Genomic DNA, 19,802 nt, shown 5'->3' on the forward strand with positions numbered 1-19,802 from the left:
GATAGGATAAGGTTTGTCATCAAAACGGATTTGACTGAGTTTGCCAGCCGGTCCGTTGCTGAGGTTAACTCGGGCAAATTTGTGATTTTTCAAGATCGAACTGGAAAATTGTAAACGTTCCTGCATGAATACAGATGGTATTTGTTTATTAGAAACGGATACAGAACTGTATTGGATGAATTGATCACGCTGGAGAAAATACTAAAGAAAGTTTAGTATGTACGGTATCAGTTCCATTAGTAGCCAGAGATGAAATTCTGCTCAACGGATTCAACATCTATCTAGAACGGCACTTAACCATCTTTGATCTTTGCGTTTAATATTAGATTTATCTTTACAAATAAGCGATGGATTTAGAATGAGGTGATGAAGAGTTGGTAATACCCTGATGTACTAAACCAACTCGAAGCCAGCTTGGAATCATTACATTAGCACACGTAAGCACTCTCATGGAATATTTATACAACGATAGAGCTTTTGTCCGTGTCACAGTTTTGGACTTTTGAGCGAAGACGAGTAGGATCATTTTAGAAATTATTCAGTGCCGTAATCATTATGATTTCCTGAGCGTAATGAAAGGTCCCAGGAACGCAAAATCGTCTGAAATTTAAAGAAACCACCAAAATATATTTTCTTTGATTGTTTGGCAGCTGTACAACAAAAAAGATAATTCTTTAGAACTGTGTGTACATGTTTCACCTGAAAGATCTCAGCTTATCGATCAATCGATCACATTATTATTAGAAGAATTATAATATACGCTCAATGTTACTATCACGAGAAAATAACAAGAGATCCACCTTGCTCATGAACTACAAGCTTATATTTAACATTGTATATATCATTTGAGGAAGCGTCGAACTGTTGACATTTGTGCTGCTTTAAGTTCAAAAACAGCAACTGTTATGGCACTGCCAATAGGATCTGTTGTCGGAGGTGTATCGATAGTAATCGGTATGGCTGGTAGTGCTGGTAAATAATTTAATTTCAACTACATTCATGAATTCCTCGTGGCACACCAATGTAGTCTCAGCACGATGAATAAACTCTACTTGATGGCTATTGAGGACAAAACAATTGACATGGCTGAGATCGAAATGATGTTGGTGGAAATGGATATCCACAGACGTTTCCGCGCACAGATACCGAGCCGATGCGTTAGTGACCCCAAACAGGTAATTGAGTAACTAGCAGTGGAAGTCGGGTAATTGTTAACCAGCAGAATTTGCTTCGTAAAGTTGTTTATATTACCATTGGGTAAAATCAAAACGGTCGCAGACGTTTGCTGCGTAAGAATCGTTCAAGCGAGCGAATAGTAACCGGTGTGTTGCGAGAAAGATCATTTGAGAAATAAAAACGACGATAACAATAACACAGTATACACAAAAAACAGAATTAGATGTCTCGCCTGTGGCAGGGTTTTGACGGTGCAAAGGGTATAGTATTTGCATATCTTAAACTTAATTTTATTTGCAAAGACTAAATACATGTAACACAATTTCACGCTAACATTAAAACTATTATTTCATGTGCGTCCCCACACGACTACTCTTAGATTTAATTCATCACATATTGACATATACATATATTGCTACCCAATGTTTTTCTTCGTTTTGGTCGGGATTTTTGTCAGAATAGGAAGTAATTAACATATGTTGCTTTGGGTATTCCAACCTATTCGGCTCAGTGTAAAAACTAATCGATCAGTTTGGAAATATCCATTTATCCGTTTAAAACACACAACAACTAATCCTAACAGGTATTCTTTTTAATTACAGCATACTTAATGTAGAGAGACGATTTATAGTGAGCATCTTCGTGTGTCTTGTATTAGAGCGTGCTTACACGACTAATTTAGTAATATGGTCCCTTTATCACGTTATATCATGGTTCATTTTATTTCAGAAAGTATGAGAAGAATGGAAAAATCGATACATATACTTGAAAAATCTGTAATAGGTAAGTGTGCAATATTCCACAAATGAATACTACTATATTTTCGCAAAGTTTGTTTTCCATGGAAAGACAATGCAATGAGATTGCCATTTACAAGAGTTCACATTATATAAAACCTTGTTTAGAATAAATATTGCCGAGCTGGCTCACTTACTGTATTCGAAATGAGCTCTAAAGATTCTTGTCAATAATTCGGGGACAAAAATGTCACGCTCCCCATATTCCAGTCTTCTTTCCATGCTAATCGTGCCAACCCCTCTCCGTTATATGTGGTAGACAAGGACAGCGGGAATCGTGGAAAACTTGTTGTTTTATTAACCATTTTTATGTACATATGTATATTGTTTTCTGTGATTTAGATTATTATAGCACGAGAGCATTTCGATTTGCAGTCATTTGCTGTCATGCCATGTGGCCTTCATTTCTGTATGAACTAAGAAGCAGTTTTGCTAAGTCCAGGTCAAAAGCCCATAGTGTCTCTCCAGACTGGTTCTTTCTCATCCTTCGATTGAGAATTCCATTGCTTATAAACTGTTCAATTATAATTCACTTTTTTAATAAACGTTTAAGAATGGACTCGTCCATAGTGTCAACTCCAGTGCACCTTCATATGTATGAGGACCGATCCTACTCCCAACTGGTGATATGAGCATCCTGGAGAATTACTGTCACATATACAAGTACATGATCTCCAGATAATGCCTGATAAAGACATGCACTAGTAATCTTTCGTATATGCTAAGAATGACACCCTTAAAGCCAATTAAACATTGCCTTGGACAAGCTATTTTCCCTAAACAATACTATATATGACTTGCGTACATCCCGTTTTAATGATGCCCTTAAAGTCTTATCAGATTACTGACTATTGCTAATATACTAAATTTGAAGCTTTTGTCTTTTATTTGTAAATAACAAAACATTAGAATTGCGATAGCGACAAAAGTCTTCATTTAGTGGTTGTATAAATATTTATTGGAATCTTACTGAAACTTTCATAAATGACAACGATTTTGTTACCATTATCACTGTTTGCACAACAAACTCTCTGCATGAATAATGTGTCCAGGCGACTTAGTGGTGTAAAGCGCTCGCCCTTGCATATTACTCACACATCACATCTCTCTCCGTTGAGTTTGAGTCTCGGGTATGTGTGAAAGCATGCCAGTAGCTTCCCGTAGGCCTGTAGCTCTTCTCGGAGTCTTTATCTATCAATATACTGGTCGCCTGTAATGAATAAGATCTTTAAACACCATAAAGCTGGTCTAATTTTATGTTGTATCAAATCTATTGTTAGTATTGTTAGTACTAACAGTCACAATTTCATTCGCAAAGCAACCTGAAGACCATGATACGACTTACTATATTGAAAAGTACTTGTCACGTAACAAGTGTCGAAACTCTGCTTGGTAGAGACTATTTTGTTACTAAATAAAAATTACGCTTCATCGATTGCATCTATTAATATAGTTCCTCCATCAAAATTGATTACGTGTACTTGTAACACACTAAACTAACAGCAAATTTTGGCGATACCGAATAAATGAAATATATAAAGGTCTTAAAAGTCGTTGAAAATAAAGATCAATTCGAAGTGAGTGTTACATCCGTTGAAAGATCAATATATTAACGGAAGCGTTATGATTTTATAGGAAGTTATGGTCTTATATATTGTTTTATCGGTATTAAAAGAAAATAAAATTTTATACATGTATTCTGAATTGAAACTTTTTGTCTTTAGCATTATACGAATAAAGAAATGTGACCTTTAAATACAAATAAAAAGAAATAAAACAGTTTAAATCGCCAGCTATGAAATTTTATTTATAATTGGACTTACACACTGAGTTGAGAAAAGTAAATGTAAATAACGTTTGCAATGTCAAAGTTAAGCAAAACTATGTGATACCAAGCGAGTCAAAATGATATATCAAAATGCATCTCATTTCTTTCTAATAAAATGCATTCCTCAATGTTGCAGAACTGCGTGCCATCATCGAATTTGCGATATTGCGTATATTTATGGCATATATAATCAGTTTTTACTCACTACGAAGAAAACCCCGCTCTAAATAATTTTAGAAAATGTCTTCTAAAGAATTTTATATGTAATTTCGAATTGTAAAACGTAATTAAAAAGTGCCATCCATTTGATTTTTCAGTTCAGAAAGAGTAAACAACATATACGGTGCAGACTGGAGATCCACTAACTCGTTCTAAACTTTGCATATATATGTTTAAGTTCTTTCCTGTTGTCTAAACTGAAAGAAATAAGCGTACAAGGGCAAACATCTAAACCATATACAGTGTATTTTTCATTATACCAATGTTTAGTTTCTAAAAGACATCCTTCTGGAATTCATGTCAGTCATCTGTATAAATAAATAAACCGTCAAAGTCGTTACTAGTACATTCAAGCAATAAAGCAATTTTTTGGTGCAGGGTAGTACTTCGTTAGTTTAAGGTTGATTATTTTGGATATTGGATTAATGAAGAACAAGGAAACTGCTTAATCAGATTTAATTTCAAAAGAATAAATACCTTATGGAGTAATGTATAATACAGAAAATAATGTTAGATAAATTTATTCCTTGGTTTAAGCTATTATATAAAGATTTAATTTTCGTTCGTAATTAATTGATAAATGGTAATAATACTATACACTAAACAAATTACTTTCGAACATACATATGAATGTACCTATCGAAGTATGTCTATCCATCTATTTAGAAAAAAGATACATGTCAATGATTTGTAAGTGTCATATCAATGGTGATTTAATAAACTGAGATGACACGCGCTACCTACAAGAACAGTTATCAATTATTGAAAGTGGACTTCGTTACAACAGAATTTGAACGATCATTCTTGCGTTGTGTTTTGATTAACTGTCGTAGTAGTACTGGGGAATGCTGGTAAATCAGAAACGTATCGGCTTCAATGTTTTCACGTTCTGTTTTATTTTTGTTCTTGGCACAAGTTGCCGAAACTTCTGACAAGGGAAGCAACTTTGTAACATAACATCTTTGTCTTGTAAGGCACAATGAATACAATGTCAGTTTCAGCGACTCATATCGAGAGAGATATTACACTGTTCTCTTGCAGAGCCTAGCGGAAGATTGTCAATGATCGAGAAGACGTTGGAGTCTGTGTCAGGTATGTTTCTACAATCTCAGTGATTTGTTCAGTTAATATGAAAAACTGCTTTATACTTTACTAATTGTTATTACAATATAGTGTATATACATGACAATCTTAATACTAATTATCATTTTAATGTAGTGTGCAAGTAGAACATTTTTAACGCTAATAATCATCGCAATATAGTGTACCTACATGACATCTTTAATACCAATTATAATTGCCTTGTAGTGTGCTTAAATGACATTTTTAATATTACTTATCATCGCACTATAGTGTACCTACATCACATCTTTAATTACTAATTTTCATTGTAATGTAATGTGCAAGTAGGACATGTTAATCTCAATTATCATCGCAATATAGTGTATCTACATAATATCCTAAATACTAATTATCATTGCATTGTAGTGTGCTTAAATGGCATTTTAATATTAATTATCATCGCACTTTATTGTACCTGCATCACATCCTTAATAGTACGGCCTTTTTTAGTCATCTCACATTTTAAGTCATTTTCTTTCAGAAGGGATCGAACGACTCAAAACAAGGATGACTAGCATTGAAATTTTTTTATCAAGTAAGTGTGCAATATGATATAAATGGACACTACTATAATTGTCCGGGGTCTATTTTCTACACTTATGAAGTAACAATTTGTTAGAAAGATTGGCTTTTAAGCACGAACCGTGGCTGACAAACACAAAACGCGTGCCTGCATTATATATTGCCAATTTGACCCCGATTTAAGAATTGTTGACTCAATATTTGTGACAGTGACCTTGCTTTTACAAACAAAATATTTTTAGAGACAGAAGTAAAGAAGATAAGATCTAAACTTTACAAAATTACGACACGGTCTGGATATTTCTAGTTAACCACGTCTCCTCTGTAACGACTTTGGAATGAAAAAGAAAAGAAACTACACCATATATGCCTAATAAAGTAACTACAGTGCGCATTACTCAATAGCATACAATCTTACGTTTCATTCTTTCAACTTTCTCATTAGGGAGTGGTTTTATTTAAATTACTATCCTACAGCTTACATCATATTCCATAAACTTTAACGTGATTAAAGTAATTTTGTTCAACAGAATGTAACAATCTCTTATTGTCACACCAACCAGTGTCAACACAAATAAGACACATGGTGCATCAACCTTCCATGTAGAAATTAAACCATCTATGCATCATGGCAGACAATCGTCTCTGATTGTTGTCTATATACGTAAGCAGTAGTTCATTTCATTTAGCAGAGTAATGGATGATATGGACGAGTTTATTAATTCAGTGAACTAAAGTACCACTACACTGCAAAATGTGGTATTGATAAACTAGAAAAACTGTCATATAATTATTGTTTAAAGTTCGCATTCTGTATGCTTAATGCGGTAATAAAAACAAAAATAACTACATAGAAAATATATTGCATATCGTAAGCGCTAAAATTGAGACACACATGGCAGTCTGGTAGAATCCAAAGACAAAATACACATTCTCTGTATAAACAAGTGAGAGACGAAAGCATTACCCAAAACAAATGAACTAATTAGCCATTATTAATATGGAACAAAAAATATATGCTCCTTATTGAAGCCTGCACTCTATTTTTATCGATTCCATGATTCCATCAACAGTAATGAAAAATTAACACCCGGTACGACTGGAGTGCAATTAACTACAAATAAGATTGGTAAAGTTTACGAGGAAAAATACTGCCAACAAGTGTAAGGCTAAATTAGCATGGGAGCATATACACAGTAAATAGAAAGCTTATGTTTACTGTTCAAAGGGTTCCTTGAACCATTATGTGACAGATCGCGAGGGACCAAGCTGGATAGATGAGAGTTGGTATCATTCATATATATCCCTGAAATTTTAATATATCCCTGGATTAAGGAAACAATATCCCAAAAGAATGTTGCAATAAAAATACATTGCATCTTTCAAAACGTTTTGTGACACAGCTAAGTATGGAGATTTTCGTCTACAATTGGAACCCTCGTGCGAATCACCTTTTCTAGGAGTGGTATGTATGTGTGAAAGTTTTCATTTATCTGGAAATTTGCTTTCCTCCAACTATTGATTAAAAGGAATTGTTAGTAAAGGGAAATGGAATGAATAATATCTTTACATTTTTTCCCCCAGAAATAGTACCTTAGTTAAGGGTATCAGATCATCATTTTATCAAAATAGGGAGATAAGCATTACTATCCTCAATAACTGGAAACGTAGTAAAATAATCATTTAATGAGCAAACCTTTCTTTTCATTCTGCAAAACGAAGCAGTATGTCTTCTAACTTTAAGTGGTGGGATTAAAGGATTTCTCTTTTTCAAAAGTGATTGTCTCATTTTCAAAATTTTTTCGAGCATTTTGCTCAGAATCTAAATGATTTTCATCAATATTATTCATACATTGTCCTTTAGCGTATTGTTTCATGTTGTTTACTTTATTCCTCATTTGTGTTTATTCCAGGTGATTGGCTTGCACGACTGAGCGCAAATATGCGTACTCTGTCCAATTTCTTTAACATTGTGCTTAATTGGGAATCAAACCCATGTTTATCATTTGGGCGAAGTATCAGTTTTACATGGAATACGCAAAGTTGAAAATTCTAATAATTTGGTTGTGAATACATCATTATCTCTTGGTGTTAGCAAAAGATCTGCCCATGTAGTTCATGTTATTAGAGAGTTGAATTTGTTGAAATCAGCTTTTCTGCAAATCCAAACATGTAGCTTATTAGATAGTTTGGAGGTGCACGCGAACACTGTTTGCTATATTAAGAGCATCGTGATCACTAAATTTTCTATCAAATTTTAAAATGTGACCGTAAAGTATAGTTATACAAGGAATGAAAGCATCTACATCAATACCTTTGCTGCTCAAATTATACTGCTTCCTGATGATTTAATGTTATACCTTTACAGAATTAATTAAAATGTGAGTGTTCCAGGTGAAACTGGCATTTCACAAAAAAGACTCCTTTGTATTCCTAGCATGTTTAGTGTACCCTGAACACGAATTATTCTGCAATCGTATTTATATATTTTTTACACGATTATTTTGCCAAACAGCGACTGAAAAATAAATAGGATGTCAATGTTTAATGCCAAGCTACCAAGGGCATGTGACCGTTGTACGTTGATTTAATTCAGTTCCTTTTTGCATTTGTGCCAGTTTCTTGGGCACATTTAGCCACTGATCACTCGCTTTTGTATCCAGATAAATTTTGCTTCATATGACAATCGCATACTTAAAATATATGATTTTGTCACTATTAACCTTCACGTGAGTTAAATAAGTCTTGTTTTTTAAAAGTCTGTTTCTGTTTGAGTAAAAGGGGTACTCAATAATGCTTTCGTAGGTGTCGGGGTGTTTGGAGGATTAGTTTACAAGCTCTGATTGAGATTTGACTTCTGTGTCATCAGCATTATGTGTCAGAGGATAGCAGGATACTTCTATTTTACAAGCATTTATTGTTTCTTAAATACGCCAGAAATGTATTAATATGAAAAGAGAAATTACTACGCATAAATTATCTTCTTAATTACTAAATGCCCATGGAGTATTATGAACAAATTCCTCATTCAAACTTCATTGGTGGAGGGACAAATACTATTTCGGCAATATTGCGTAAGTTAACTTAACAAAATTTAGTTTTACATGGAAAACATGATTCTGGAGTTCGTTCTTTAATTGCAGATCCGAAGGTGAACGGAACGAAATTAGATAATAGAATACGTAAGTTCACTTATATTTTGTAACACATACTGAAGCAGAACGTGTTACTTAAAGCCTCTTTTAGCACAAGTTGTTTAACTAGTTCCCGAAGCCCATCTCGATACGTAATTCAATAAAAATCTTTTATGACCAACAGGAACAATATAATGAAATCTTTCAATTTCGAATTGAATCGTTGTACCCAGATATAATGTGAATGTGTGATTGTGTGAAGGTTTATAGAATGCATGGTGGATGTTTCCAGATTTGGGGGTGTATGTACGATTCGAAGTGAAGTATATAAATGTATGCATTATTGTAGATGTGTATGCATAACGTGTAGTGATGCAAAGTTGTAAATATCAAAACTGTGCACACTATGTTTAATAAAATTGATATAAATTGATTATCTATTTATAAAAGTCTGCGTCTTTAGAAACCGTGAATCAGTTCTTCTTCTTTCGACATGAGTTAGACAAATTCCATATGAGATCCTGCGTCTTTAGAAACCGTGAATCAGTTCTTCTTCTTTCGACATGAGCTAGACAAATTCCATATGAGATCCACTTTTCGATTGACAGCCTGTAAGTGACGGCGACTAATTATAAATTATAAAAGACACGTTCATTTACGCATGCAAAATGTACAAATACTCTTAATATTATACATAAGTTATCATGAGTAGGTCCATTTGACATGATTAACTTGTTGGGCTACGTAATCCTTCATAACAAGCGACAGCATTAGTGTTTCGAGATCATAGGCATTTCGAATTAAATGTAACACGGGATAACATTTAATGAAGCTATGATACACATGGTTGTTATTTCATAAAATCACGTACCCCATGATTTACAATAGAAATGCATCGAACTCAAGAACTCTCACCTGCGATACACGTGTTCTACTGCTTTCTCTCTATCGTTGTGTCTCGCAGACACACGTGACAATGAATATCCTATACTTAGAGGCGACATAATTCAATATAAAATAGATGCAATTCGCATTTAAAAAATTCTCCACTGTTAGCTGACACCACATATCCTGCACTAGTGAAGCGTAGAAATCAGAACGTTATTGTGTCGACCGTTTGAACTATTTATCTCAAAGAATTCCTCACTGAGTAGCAAACAGAAATGCAATATAAGGAAGCACACACTTGCTTGTTTAATTAGTGTTAATTCAGTCACAATGCTGTGGTCAACTGCAGTGAACTACATTACCTTATACTTTAGGATTAACAGATCCATAGCACATAAACTTAAAATTAAATTAAAGACACGTATTGTTTTCACGATTTTACATCGCCACTCTTTCACCTTTACTTTTTTAAACGATAAGGTGCACTAGAAACAGTAATAATTGGCACTATAAAAAACCCAGATTAAATTATATGCCGATTAGTATTAACACTATGTTAGAAATTCAGGGCGAAGTGAGTTCAGCTATGGATGTTACCGGTCTATGAAGGAAAAAAAATATTAATTTATTACTGCAGAAATGAGTATAAGTTATCAATGAATTTGAACGAAGCCACGAAACGTTCAGAGAAAAATGAAGGCTTAAGTAACATGCAATCAATCATAATTAACAAAAACAAAAAGCAAAATGAAAAAATCACGTGTACACTCACGCGATAAAAACAACATTGAACTGGCTGATTGAAGACATAACTTATATCCCATTACATCCACATATCCAATTTTGTGGAGCTAAAATGTTACTTTGATTCCTAAAATGATGCTTGCTTAATCTTCGGAGGTGGATATTATTCTTTATTATTACTCTTTCTTTCCTGAATTAACATTCGTGACGTTACTCATGCCTCATTCACGTTTGTGTATTAATAAAAGCCTTTCTCGGTCACATTTTGATGTAAATCGCTAAACACGATTTAAAAATAGTTTCCTGATTTTAATGTGGTCACATTTAATAAAATTATTCTGATTTGAAAATTCGTTGAACATAATCAGACCAATTTAGATATAAAGCTTCATGGTAGATAATTCTACTTTGTACAATTGATGCCATTCCTCCTTTAGATTTTACTGATATAAAAGATCAATAAAGAAAGAAATTTTAAAAAAAATTCTAAAGATTAAATAAAGCATAATTGTAAGGCCTTTCTAATTGATACAGATTACGACGATTTTTAATTAAAAAAACCACCACCGGGGAAATTAGAAACATTGACAACTATTTTTATATAATAAAACCGCTTAACAGCATAATATAAACATCGACAAAATTCATCATGACTTTGGTAGGGGAGTGATGCTCATATGACACCGAATATGGATGCAAACACCAATAGTACATAAATCTTGGAACAATTGTTTTGAGAACAGGGAATTAACCATCCAACTAACTGTAATTACTTTGCCAACTTCTGTTGAGTTTGTTGATGAGGTGAGAGATAGTAACCCGCACATATTTTGATATAATTATTGTCCATTCAATCTTGGAGGTGTATTCATGATATTATGTGTTCTTCTAAATGCATTTAGTTTCACAATTTTGATGGAATGATATGCTACATGCTACCTATTATGGATATCATCTCAAGATGAGCATAATGACCAATCACTGTCCTGATACCATTTTAACAAGAGTTACTGTTCTTTTTTCATTACACCTTGGCGCAATATTAGATGATTTTTGCAAATGTAACTCCCCCATTTTTCGTGGATTGCTGGGAAACCTAGTCCAGAAAATCAGAAGAAGTAGAGACTGAGCAGTTATTGTACTTAACAATCGTAAGCTCGCCTTGTTGTAAGTGAGATTACGGTATGGCCTTACGTCAGGCATGTGAATGAGTCGCCCAATATCTATAAATATTTCCTCTTTGTTACTTCTTTTCAGCAGTCACTTGATCACTTCAGCCAAATTTTGGACATAGCAACATTGCATAAACAACATTCAATTTTCTAAACTTTTGTTAGCAACATAAACAACTTCTCCAAAGCTACTGAATATAATTTGACTAAATTTTAAACAAAATGCATTATAGCATGAAGTACTTTCAAGTTTGTGATAAGATTTAAATTAATTTTTAAACATGGTGGTTAGTGCCATCAATATGATTACATTTATATTATATTTTTTCAGAAATAAAATTGTCAGTTAAGGCTTTTATGTGCATACTAATGATGCCATCTGCTGTCAAATGTGGCCACCTTTTCATACTATACGAATAAATGTAAATTTTTTGTTTTCAAAGTCACTAAGCAAACATTGACCAAATTGACAAAAGACATATATGCTATTCATTTTATGCAAATGAGGCTTAAAATAAAATTAAATATATTAAATATAACCATTGCTGCTAAAGAATTGAATATTTAAACAATATTTCGTTGTGTATATTTATTAGTATTGGTTTTTGTAGATGTTTCTCCAATATTAAATGTTATGTATGCCTGTATTTTGGACTTGACTTTTTCTAAAATCAAGTTCATGTTGTACCTGACCAGTATGTATATTTTGTGAACAAGAGAATGCATAGTTAATATTTTTCATATGATTGTCGATTAAGTATTCAAATCATTATTAATGTAAACATATTTATTAGGGCCCGGGTCTATGACATTGGAATTATCCCATGAATAACCGGTTGTACCTGACATTTTTCATGTCATGTTCTTTATTATAATTTTAGTAATAGAACTTATTTTCTTGACGACTTAGAATTTCTAGAAATGAACTGTTGATCCTCATCCTGGTTCTATTTTTTTCTCATGTGCTTTGAATATAATCATGTTTACCTGAAACATTACTAATTCTTGTCTTAATATCTTGAAGCAGAACCAGTCTTATTTTTGTGTTCAGTATTTCATTTGGGTGGAAGTATTTATTCAAAATTATTATTCACTTGAAACACAAAGTGCTCATCAATAATAATCTTTGACTGGAACATTAATTTGGAATTACATTGAATCCAGAGGACATTTTTTGGATTGTATTATTGTGATACATCAAAAGGCTGTTATCACATCATCACAGTCATGTCCACAGGCACATTAGCATATTCAAGATGACAGGCACATAAACACATTCAATATTGGAGCTTATTTAGAGTACCACTCGAATTCAATTGGAACTTCACACATTTGGACTTGTGATAAAACTTTTAGGATTATGGGAGATTTAATCCGCAATACTATAAGTTCCTTGTTTTAAATTTTCACTTTGTGTTCTAAGAAAATAAATTATTTGTTAAATTTTACAAAACTTGTTGCGTTTCTCTCTTTCTGTAACTTAGTTTAAGACAATAGAGTTGTTACCAAAGTACAACAAAGGGACAATGCATCCCATATTCTAAATGTATCCCATGTTCTTTAAATTAAAATTGGAAAGATAATTAATTTCAATACATCCGGAGAAACCCTTCTAACTGTTATCCCAATAACGTTGATCATCTTATGAATAAAAGCAATAAAACGTGGACATTAATCATGAAGCAAATAGACTAGTATTACCTCGGTAATATTAAACTTGACAAATCTGTGTTAATTGTTTCTCAACTGACGTAATTCAGTAACTGAATGACATAAATGGGGGAAAATGTCAAAGCTCAACAAACACTGAATAAGTAAGGCAAAAATGTTAAGTATAATTAGGACAGAAAAGTACTATCATTTGACGTGTTGTTACTGATGAGATATAAGTATATAGGTATATAGGGAAATAAATGTAAATTTGTATATAGGTACTGTTTTGTTATCCGTGATGTAACTATATTCATGAAATGTTATTGTCAAAGTGATACAGGAAATAATAAGTTGAATTAATGCATCATATTCAAGTAGGAAGAAGTCTCCTATATTATGCTAGGCTTCTATATTCCAAACGGTATTACCCCGATAGTATGATTTTTGGTGTTTACCTTCCTAAATAATGCTGACTTAAAGTTTCCGATAATCCATAAGGATTATTTTCATTAGGCAATAAATTATTTCCGAAATATCCAAATTTACACTTATGCAAATTAACCAGCATCTATACACTTTTTAAATGGTGAACATTTATCACATGCTTGAACACCGTGTCCTCAAAGGTGAGAACTTTGTATCGGTTGAACTTATGTGAATATATCTAAGTCATGCAACTACATTTACATTGATTCCTTATATTTTTGGATAAATGTGAAAACACATTTAACATATATTGAATTCATCACGTTTCTGACAAATCAGACTTAGAAAGGACCAACCATGTTCAAAGAGTTGTAACTGGGTCTACCTAGAATACTATCGAATGACTTTTTGTCTGTTAAGCTTATATTTATATCACTTTAGACTTGGAAATATCAGTTTTATCTATTTCTGGAAACAAATAATTTTTGTTAGCCTTGCTGCAACGTCGTTATACATTCTCTTGTTCTGACTATTATATGCAATAGAAACAGAACAACAACATCTAAAACAAGTACAATGATGAAGTTGACTACGACCGTGACAGATACACAATATTATTATTATTGCTATTATTATTATTATTATTATTATTATTATTACGAATTCTATTGCATATCAATAACTCTGATAATTCTAAATACTTTTGAATGATCAACAGGTCTCACGAGGGGAACAATAGAAGCACAACAAAGGGACAATGCAGACGTTCACGTCAGAACCAGATCTTTCAATAACGCCAGAGATATTCTGCTTGAGCACAAACATCTCGTAGTCAAGGGTAAACCCGGAGACGGAAAGACGTATCTAGCTCTATCTCTTGTAGCAGATATTATTGCAATGGACAAAGAAAGGCAACCTGTGGTGATATATGATGCGAACGAGTGGGATGATATGATTGATATGAGGGTACCATTAGTTGTCCTTCTGGATGATGTCCTAGGCAAATACGGAATCTCCGAAACGGATTTTGACCAATGGAAAAAGAGTTCAGAATTAATTCAACCAAATCTCAGCACCAGCTCTATTTTCCTAATTGTGTGCATCAGGACCCAAATTATATTATCTATTAAATCATCTCTTCAGAGAAACAAGGCCTTTAACTTGATGTTCAATTCCCATGTTGTGGATATTGGAGATGAGAAACACTGCCTAACAACAGAAGAAAAGTCAGAAATGTTGATGAAATATGTCCCCAAATGTCTAGATAGGAACGACAACCTTAGAGTTGCAGATATCACAGAACTGGAAAATGCAATCGGTTTTCCCGAGAATTGCAAAATATGTAGGTCCAGACAACATTTAAGAGCAGATCTAAAAGAGATTTTCACAAACAGTACGTTTCTTGTTGAAGAGATTGAAGAGATATCAAAGAACAACCTCGAAACCTATACGTTTCTTGTACTGCTCATGTTATCTGGCGGATCCTTGTCTTTAGAAAACAAAAATGAGGAACTAAATGATAAAATCAAAATAATATCTGAGAACTGTGGGCTTAGAAAGTTGAATATTGGTCACGCCAAAAGTACCGGTCAATCACTTTGCGGAACATTTGTAGAATACAACATACAAACAAAGATATTCAAGTTTCAACATGACTGCATTGAAACAGCAGTGTTTTATTCCTTCGGGAAAGACTACCCACATGTAACACATAGATTTTGTTCTTTGAAACAGTTGTCCAAAATGTGTTGTGTAGTTAATGAATTTGACTGCGTTGATGCTGAAGACTTTCTAAACTTCAAGATAATGATAGATAAGGATCATTTTCCAGCTATTTATGAAAGATTCAACGATGGCCTCGCAACTGGCACAAAAGAGTCATTTAAACACATTTCAGAAGCACTTGTTTGGAAACACCAACCTTTTGTGAGTTATTTTGCAAATGAAATTATTTCCGTTAGTGATCTACTCAGTTTCTTCTCCAAAAGAGATCCCGATGGGCAGAGTCTACTGATCTATTTAATTTATGCAAAAAACACACAAGTTGTCGACCGCATTATCACAAATATTGCCGACTGTGATGTTCGAGAAAATAATTTTGTTTCCAGACAACTATTGCTTGCCACCACGAACGCGTGTCTATCAGAAGAGTATGATTTGTTGGAAAAGTTAATTGAATTTCGAGGAAAGGTTGACGATTTTGTTATGTTCGCTGCTGCTGTGACGGGAAATGTTTCAGTCATGAAAATGCTTGTATGTCGAGGGGGAAATATAAATACTACAATGAGTCTTGATTTGGAGCAGGATTTCGTTAATGGTATTAAATACTGCGTTTCTTACACACATGGACCATTGTGTATTCATGGTGTTACCATATTCCATATTGCGTGTAGTCGCGGAAGAACAGATATGGTGAAATACCTCATGGCAAACTACCCAGATTTAGCACAGTGTAGAAGTACGTCGGGACACACGACAATTCATTTTGCAGTATATTCTGAAAACCTAGAACTAGTGAAAATGCTTAGTGCTAAACCGGTAGACTATAGCGCAGACCCAGTGCAGACACGGATACAAGCACAATATGATATCACAGCCAGAAGTAATGATGGCATGCACGTTCTACACATTGCAGCATGCAATAAAAACTTGACAATAATTAAATATCTGATCGAAACCCAGTCTCAACTATTACAGGAGACTGACAATCGTGGATGGACAGCCCTACATTATGCTACTGCACGAGGGAGTGTCCCTGTGATAGAGACCCTGATGCAGGCAGGATTAGACATCACAGCCAGAACCAATGATAGCTTGTACGCACCACACATTGCAGCAGAGAATGATAACCTGACAGTTGTTAAATATCTGATAAAAACACAGTCTCAGTTATTACAGCAGACTGATAACGAAGGATTGACAGCAGTCCATTATGCTGCTGCACGTGGCAGTGTCCCTGTGATAGAGACCCTGATGCAGGCAGGATTAGACATCACAGCCAGAACTAATAATGACTTGCACGTACTACACCTTGCAGCAATGAATGATAACATGACAATAGTTAAATATCTCATCAAAAACCAGTCTCAGTTGTTAGAGCAGACTGATAACAATGGATGCACAGCAGTGCATTCTGCTGCTGAAGGTGGCAGTGTCCCTTTGATAGAGACCCTAATTCAGGCAGGATTAGACATCAGAGCCAAAGCCAATAATGGCTTGCACGTACTTCACATTGCAGCAACAAAAGATAAACTGAAAATAGTTAGATACCTGATTGAAACCCAGCCTCAGATATTACAGCAAACTGATAATAGTGGATGGACAGCATTACATTATGCTGCTGCAGGTGGCAGTGTCCGTATGATAGAGACCCTGATGCAAGCAGGATTAGACATCACAGCTAGAACCAGTGATGGCTCTCATGTACTACACATTGCAGCAAACAATGATAAAGTGGCAGTAGTCAAATATCTTATCGCATCACAGTCTCAGTTATTACAGCAGTCTGCTAACAATGGATGGACAGCAATGCATTCTGCTGCTGCAGGTGGCAGTGTCACTGTGATAGTGATTCTTATACAGGCAGGGTTACATATCAAAGATAGGACCAATGATGGCTCGCACGTACTACACATTGCAGCATACAAACATAACCTGACAGTAGTTAAATATCTGATCAAAACCCAGTCTGAGTTATTGCAGCAGACTGATAACCTTGGAGGTACAGCAGCCCATTATGCTGCTGCAGGTGGCAGTGTCCCTGTGATAGAGACCCTGATGCAAGCAGGATTAGACATCACAGCCAGAAACAATGAGGGTTTGAACGTACTACACCTTGCAGCAGACAAAAATAACCTGACAGTAGTCAAATATCTGATCGAAACCCAGTCTCAGTTACTACAGCAGACTGCAATACTAGGATGGTCAGCAATACATTTTGCTGCTGCATGTGGCAGTGTCCCTATGATAGAAACTCTGGTGCAGGCAGGATTAGACCTCACAGCCAGAACCAATGATGGCTCACACGTATTACACAGTGCAGTACTCAGAAATAACCTGACAGTAGTTAAATATCTGATAGAACACCAGTTTCAGTTACTGCAGCATACTGATAATAGTGGATGGACAGCACTTCATTATGCTGCTGCATTTGGCAGTATTAGTATGATAGAGACCCTGATGCAGGCAGGATTAGACATCACAGCTAGAACCAATGATGGCGCACACGTATTACATATTGCATCAAAGAATAATAACCTGAAAATAGTTAAATATTTGATCACAACCCAGTCTCAGTTATTACAACAGATTGATAATCGTGGATGGACAGCATCACATTATGCTGCTGCAGGTGGCAGTGTCCCTGTGATAGAGACCCTGATGCAGGCAGGATTAGACATCACAGCTAGAACCAATGATGGCGCACACGTATTACATATTGCATCAAAGAATAATAACCTGAAAATAGTTAAATATTTGATCACAACCCAGTCTCAGTTATTACAACAGACTGATAATCGTGGATGGACAGCATCACATTATGCTGCTGCAGGTGGCAGTGTCCCTGTGATAGAGACCCTGCTGCAGGCAGGATTAGACATCACAGACAGAACCAATGACGGTTTGCAACCAACACACATTGCTGAAATGTACAACAACCTGGAAGTAATAACATTTGTAATTGCATATAATTTTAAAAAAGTGAGGAATTTACCTTTAACAAATTGTACATATCAATGAAAAAGCGTGAGTAGAATGCTGTAAGGTAGGATTTGATATGAATGAACAGACTATAATGTTCTTATAAAATGGTAGGAAACATTAAATTATTTCAGATAAGATATCGAGGGTATGAGATATCTAATATCATCTTCTACTTGAAACGTCTATAATAATAAGTAATCAGATGAAACATGAAATTGTTCAATATACACATGTTTAACCTCCAAATGAACGTTTAGGTTATGAAAACAGGCGTATTCCTGAATTTATGAAAGGGAGGTTTATACTTTCCTTGTTCGAATGAATACTTTAATTCAAGACTAACGTTCACACAGACAAAATTATATAGGGCATGAATATGTGCTTAAATCTAATATCTAATCATAGGAGAACAGACTGCAAATACATGCGTCAGTTAAAAGTCATATTGTACAAAAATTCCAATAGCATTGTCAAAGTCTTGCTATTTTTGATTCGATATAAAGGGCATAGATTTAGAGGAAGTCACAATCTTACATGAAACTTTCCGAAGGTTTTCAGTTTGAGTACCTCCGTAGTGCAGAAAAGGGTTTCACTATATCGTCTGGTCATGGAATGTTTGATTTTACTTTCAGTACTCTGCAATGGTTGACGGGAGCAGTTTGCTAATTTTATATCAAGAATTATAGTTGTAAATAACTTTACAAAAACATAATTAGATAATTTGGTTTTCGAGGATAGCGTCAAACAAATTAATTTCGGTCAAACTTTTTTTGGGTAAATATTTTCTTATCCGATATATGTATGTGTGTGTGTGTGTGTGTGTGTGTGTGTGTGTGATATATATTTCTCAGATTAATTTCTTCAATGCACTATCAGGAGTCGTTTGTAAAGAATGATTAAAGCATTTCAAGCTAATTCTCACTATATATAAAGTACATGTAACACAAATCTTACAATATATAAAGTACCTGTAACACAAATCGTACTATCTATAAAGTACATGTAACACAAATCTTAGTGGATATAAAGTACCTGTAACACAAATTGTACTATATATAAAGTACCTGTAACAAAATCTTACTATATATAAAGTACCTGTAACTACCCTTGAAGCAATGCTAACGGTACAAATTTGGCATTTTATGCACACGGTAGACAGGGCTCAACATGTTTTGGAAATGAAGCTAAAAATAAAGGGCATGATCAGAAGGTACTAAATATTACAACACAGTACCAAAAATATACTCTAACTAGGAGTGATGTGTGTTTCGGTGATCTGACCAAATCACCTGTTCTGACATATATTTCATGATCACAAATATGTTTGAAGAATAAGATTTGATATAAAAAAACAGGAACAAACTATAAACATTTTACAAAATTATTTCCAACTGCAAGTGTTTCTCTCTCGCTTTTT

At 34.3% G+C, this 19,802-nt stretch overlaps 1 protein-coding gene across 1 annotated transcript in view; it reads left to right on the forward strand.

Annotated features, from left to right (window-relative positions):
- LOC149786303 (uncharacterized) overlaps positions 1-19,196 on the forward strand; it is a 31,404-nt gene extending 12,208 nt beyond the window's left edge. Inside the window, exons 5-9 of the mRNA XM_089976692.1 lie at positions 1,906-1,959; positions 5,062-5,112; positions 5,624-5,677; positions 8,808-8,846; positions 14,400-19,196. Of these exons, the coding sequence (XP_089832818.1) occupies positions 1,906-1,959; positions 5,062-5,112; positions 5,624-5,677; positions 8,808-8,846; positions 14,400-18,421 (4,220 nt within the window). The 3' untranslated portion in view covers positions 18,422-19,196. The remainder of the gene's footprint in view (positions 1-1,905; positions 1,960-5,061; positions 5,113-5,623; positions 5,678-8,807; positions 8,847-14,399) is intronic.
- The last annotated feature ends 606 nt before the right edge of the window (positions 19,197-19,802 follow it).

Source organism: Sinohyriopsis cumingii, chromosome 12 (assembly GCF_028554795.1).
Source record: "Sinohyriopsis cumingii isolate HCF-2022 chromosome 12, ASM2855479v2, whole genome shotgun sequence".
Classification (NCBI taxonomy): Eukaryota; Metazoa; Mollusca; class Bivalvia; order Unionida; family Unionidae; genus Sinohyriopsis; species Sinohyriopsis cumingii.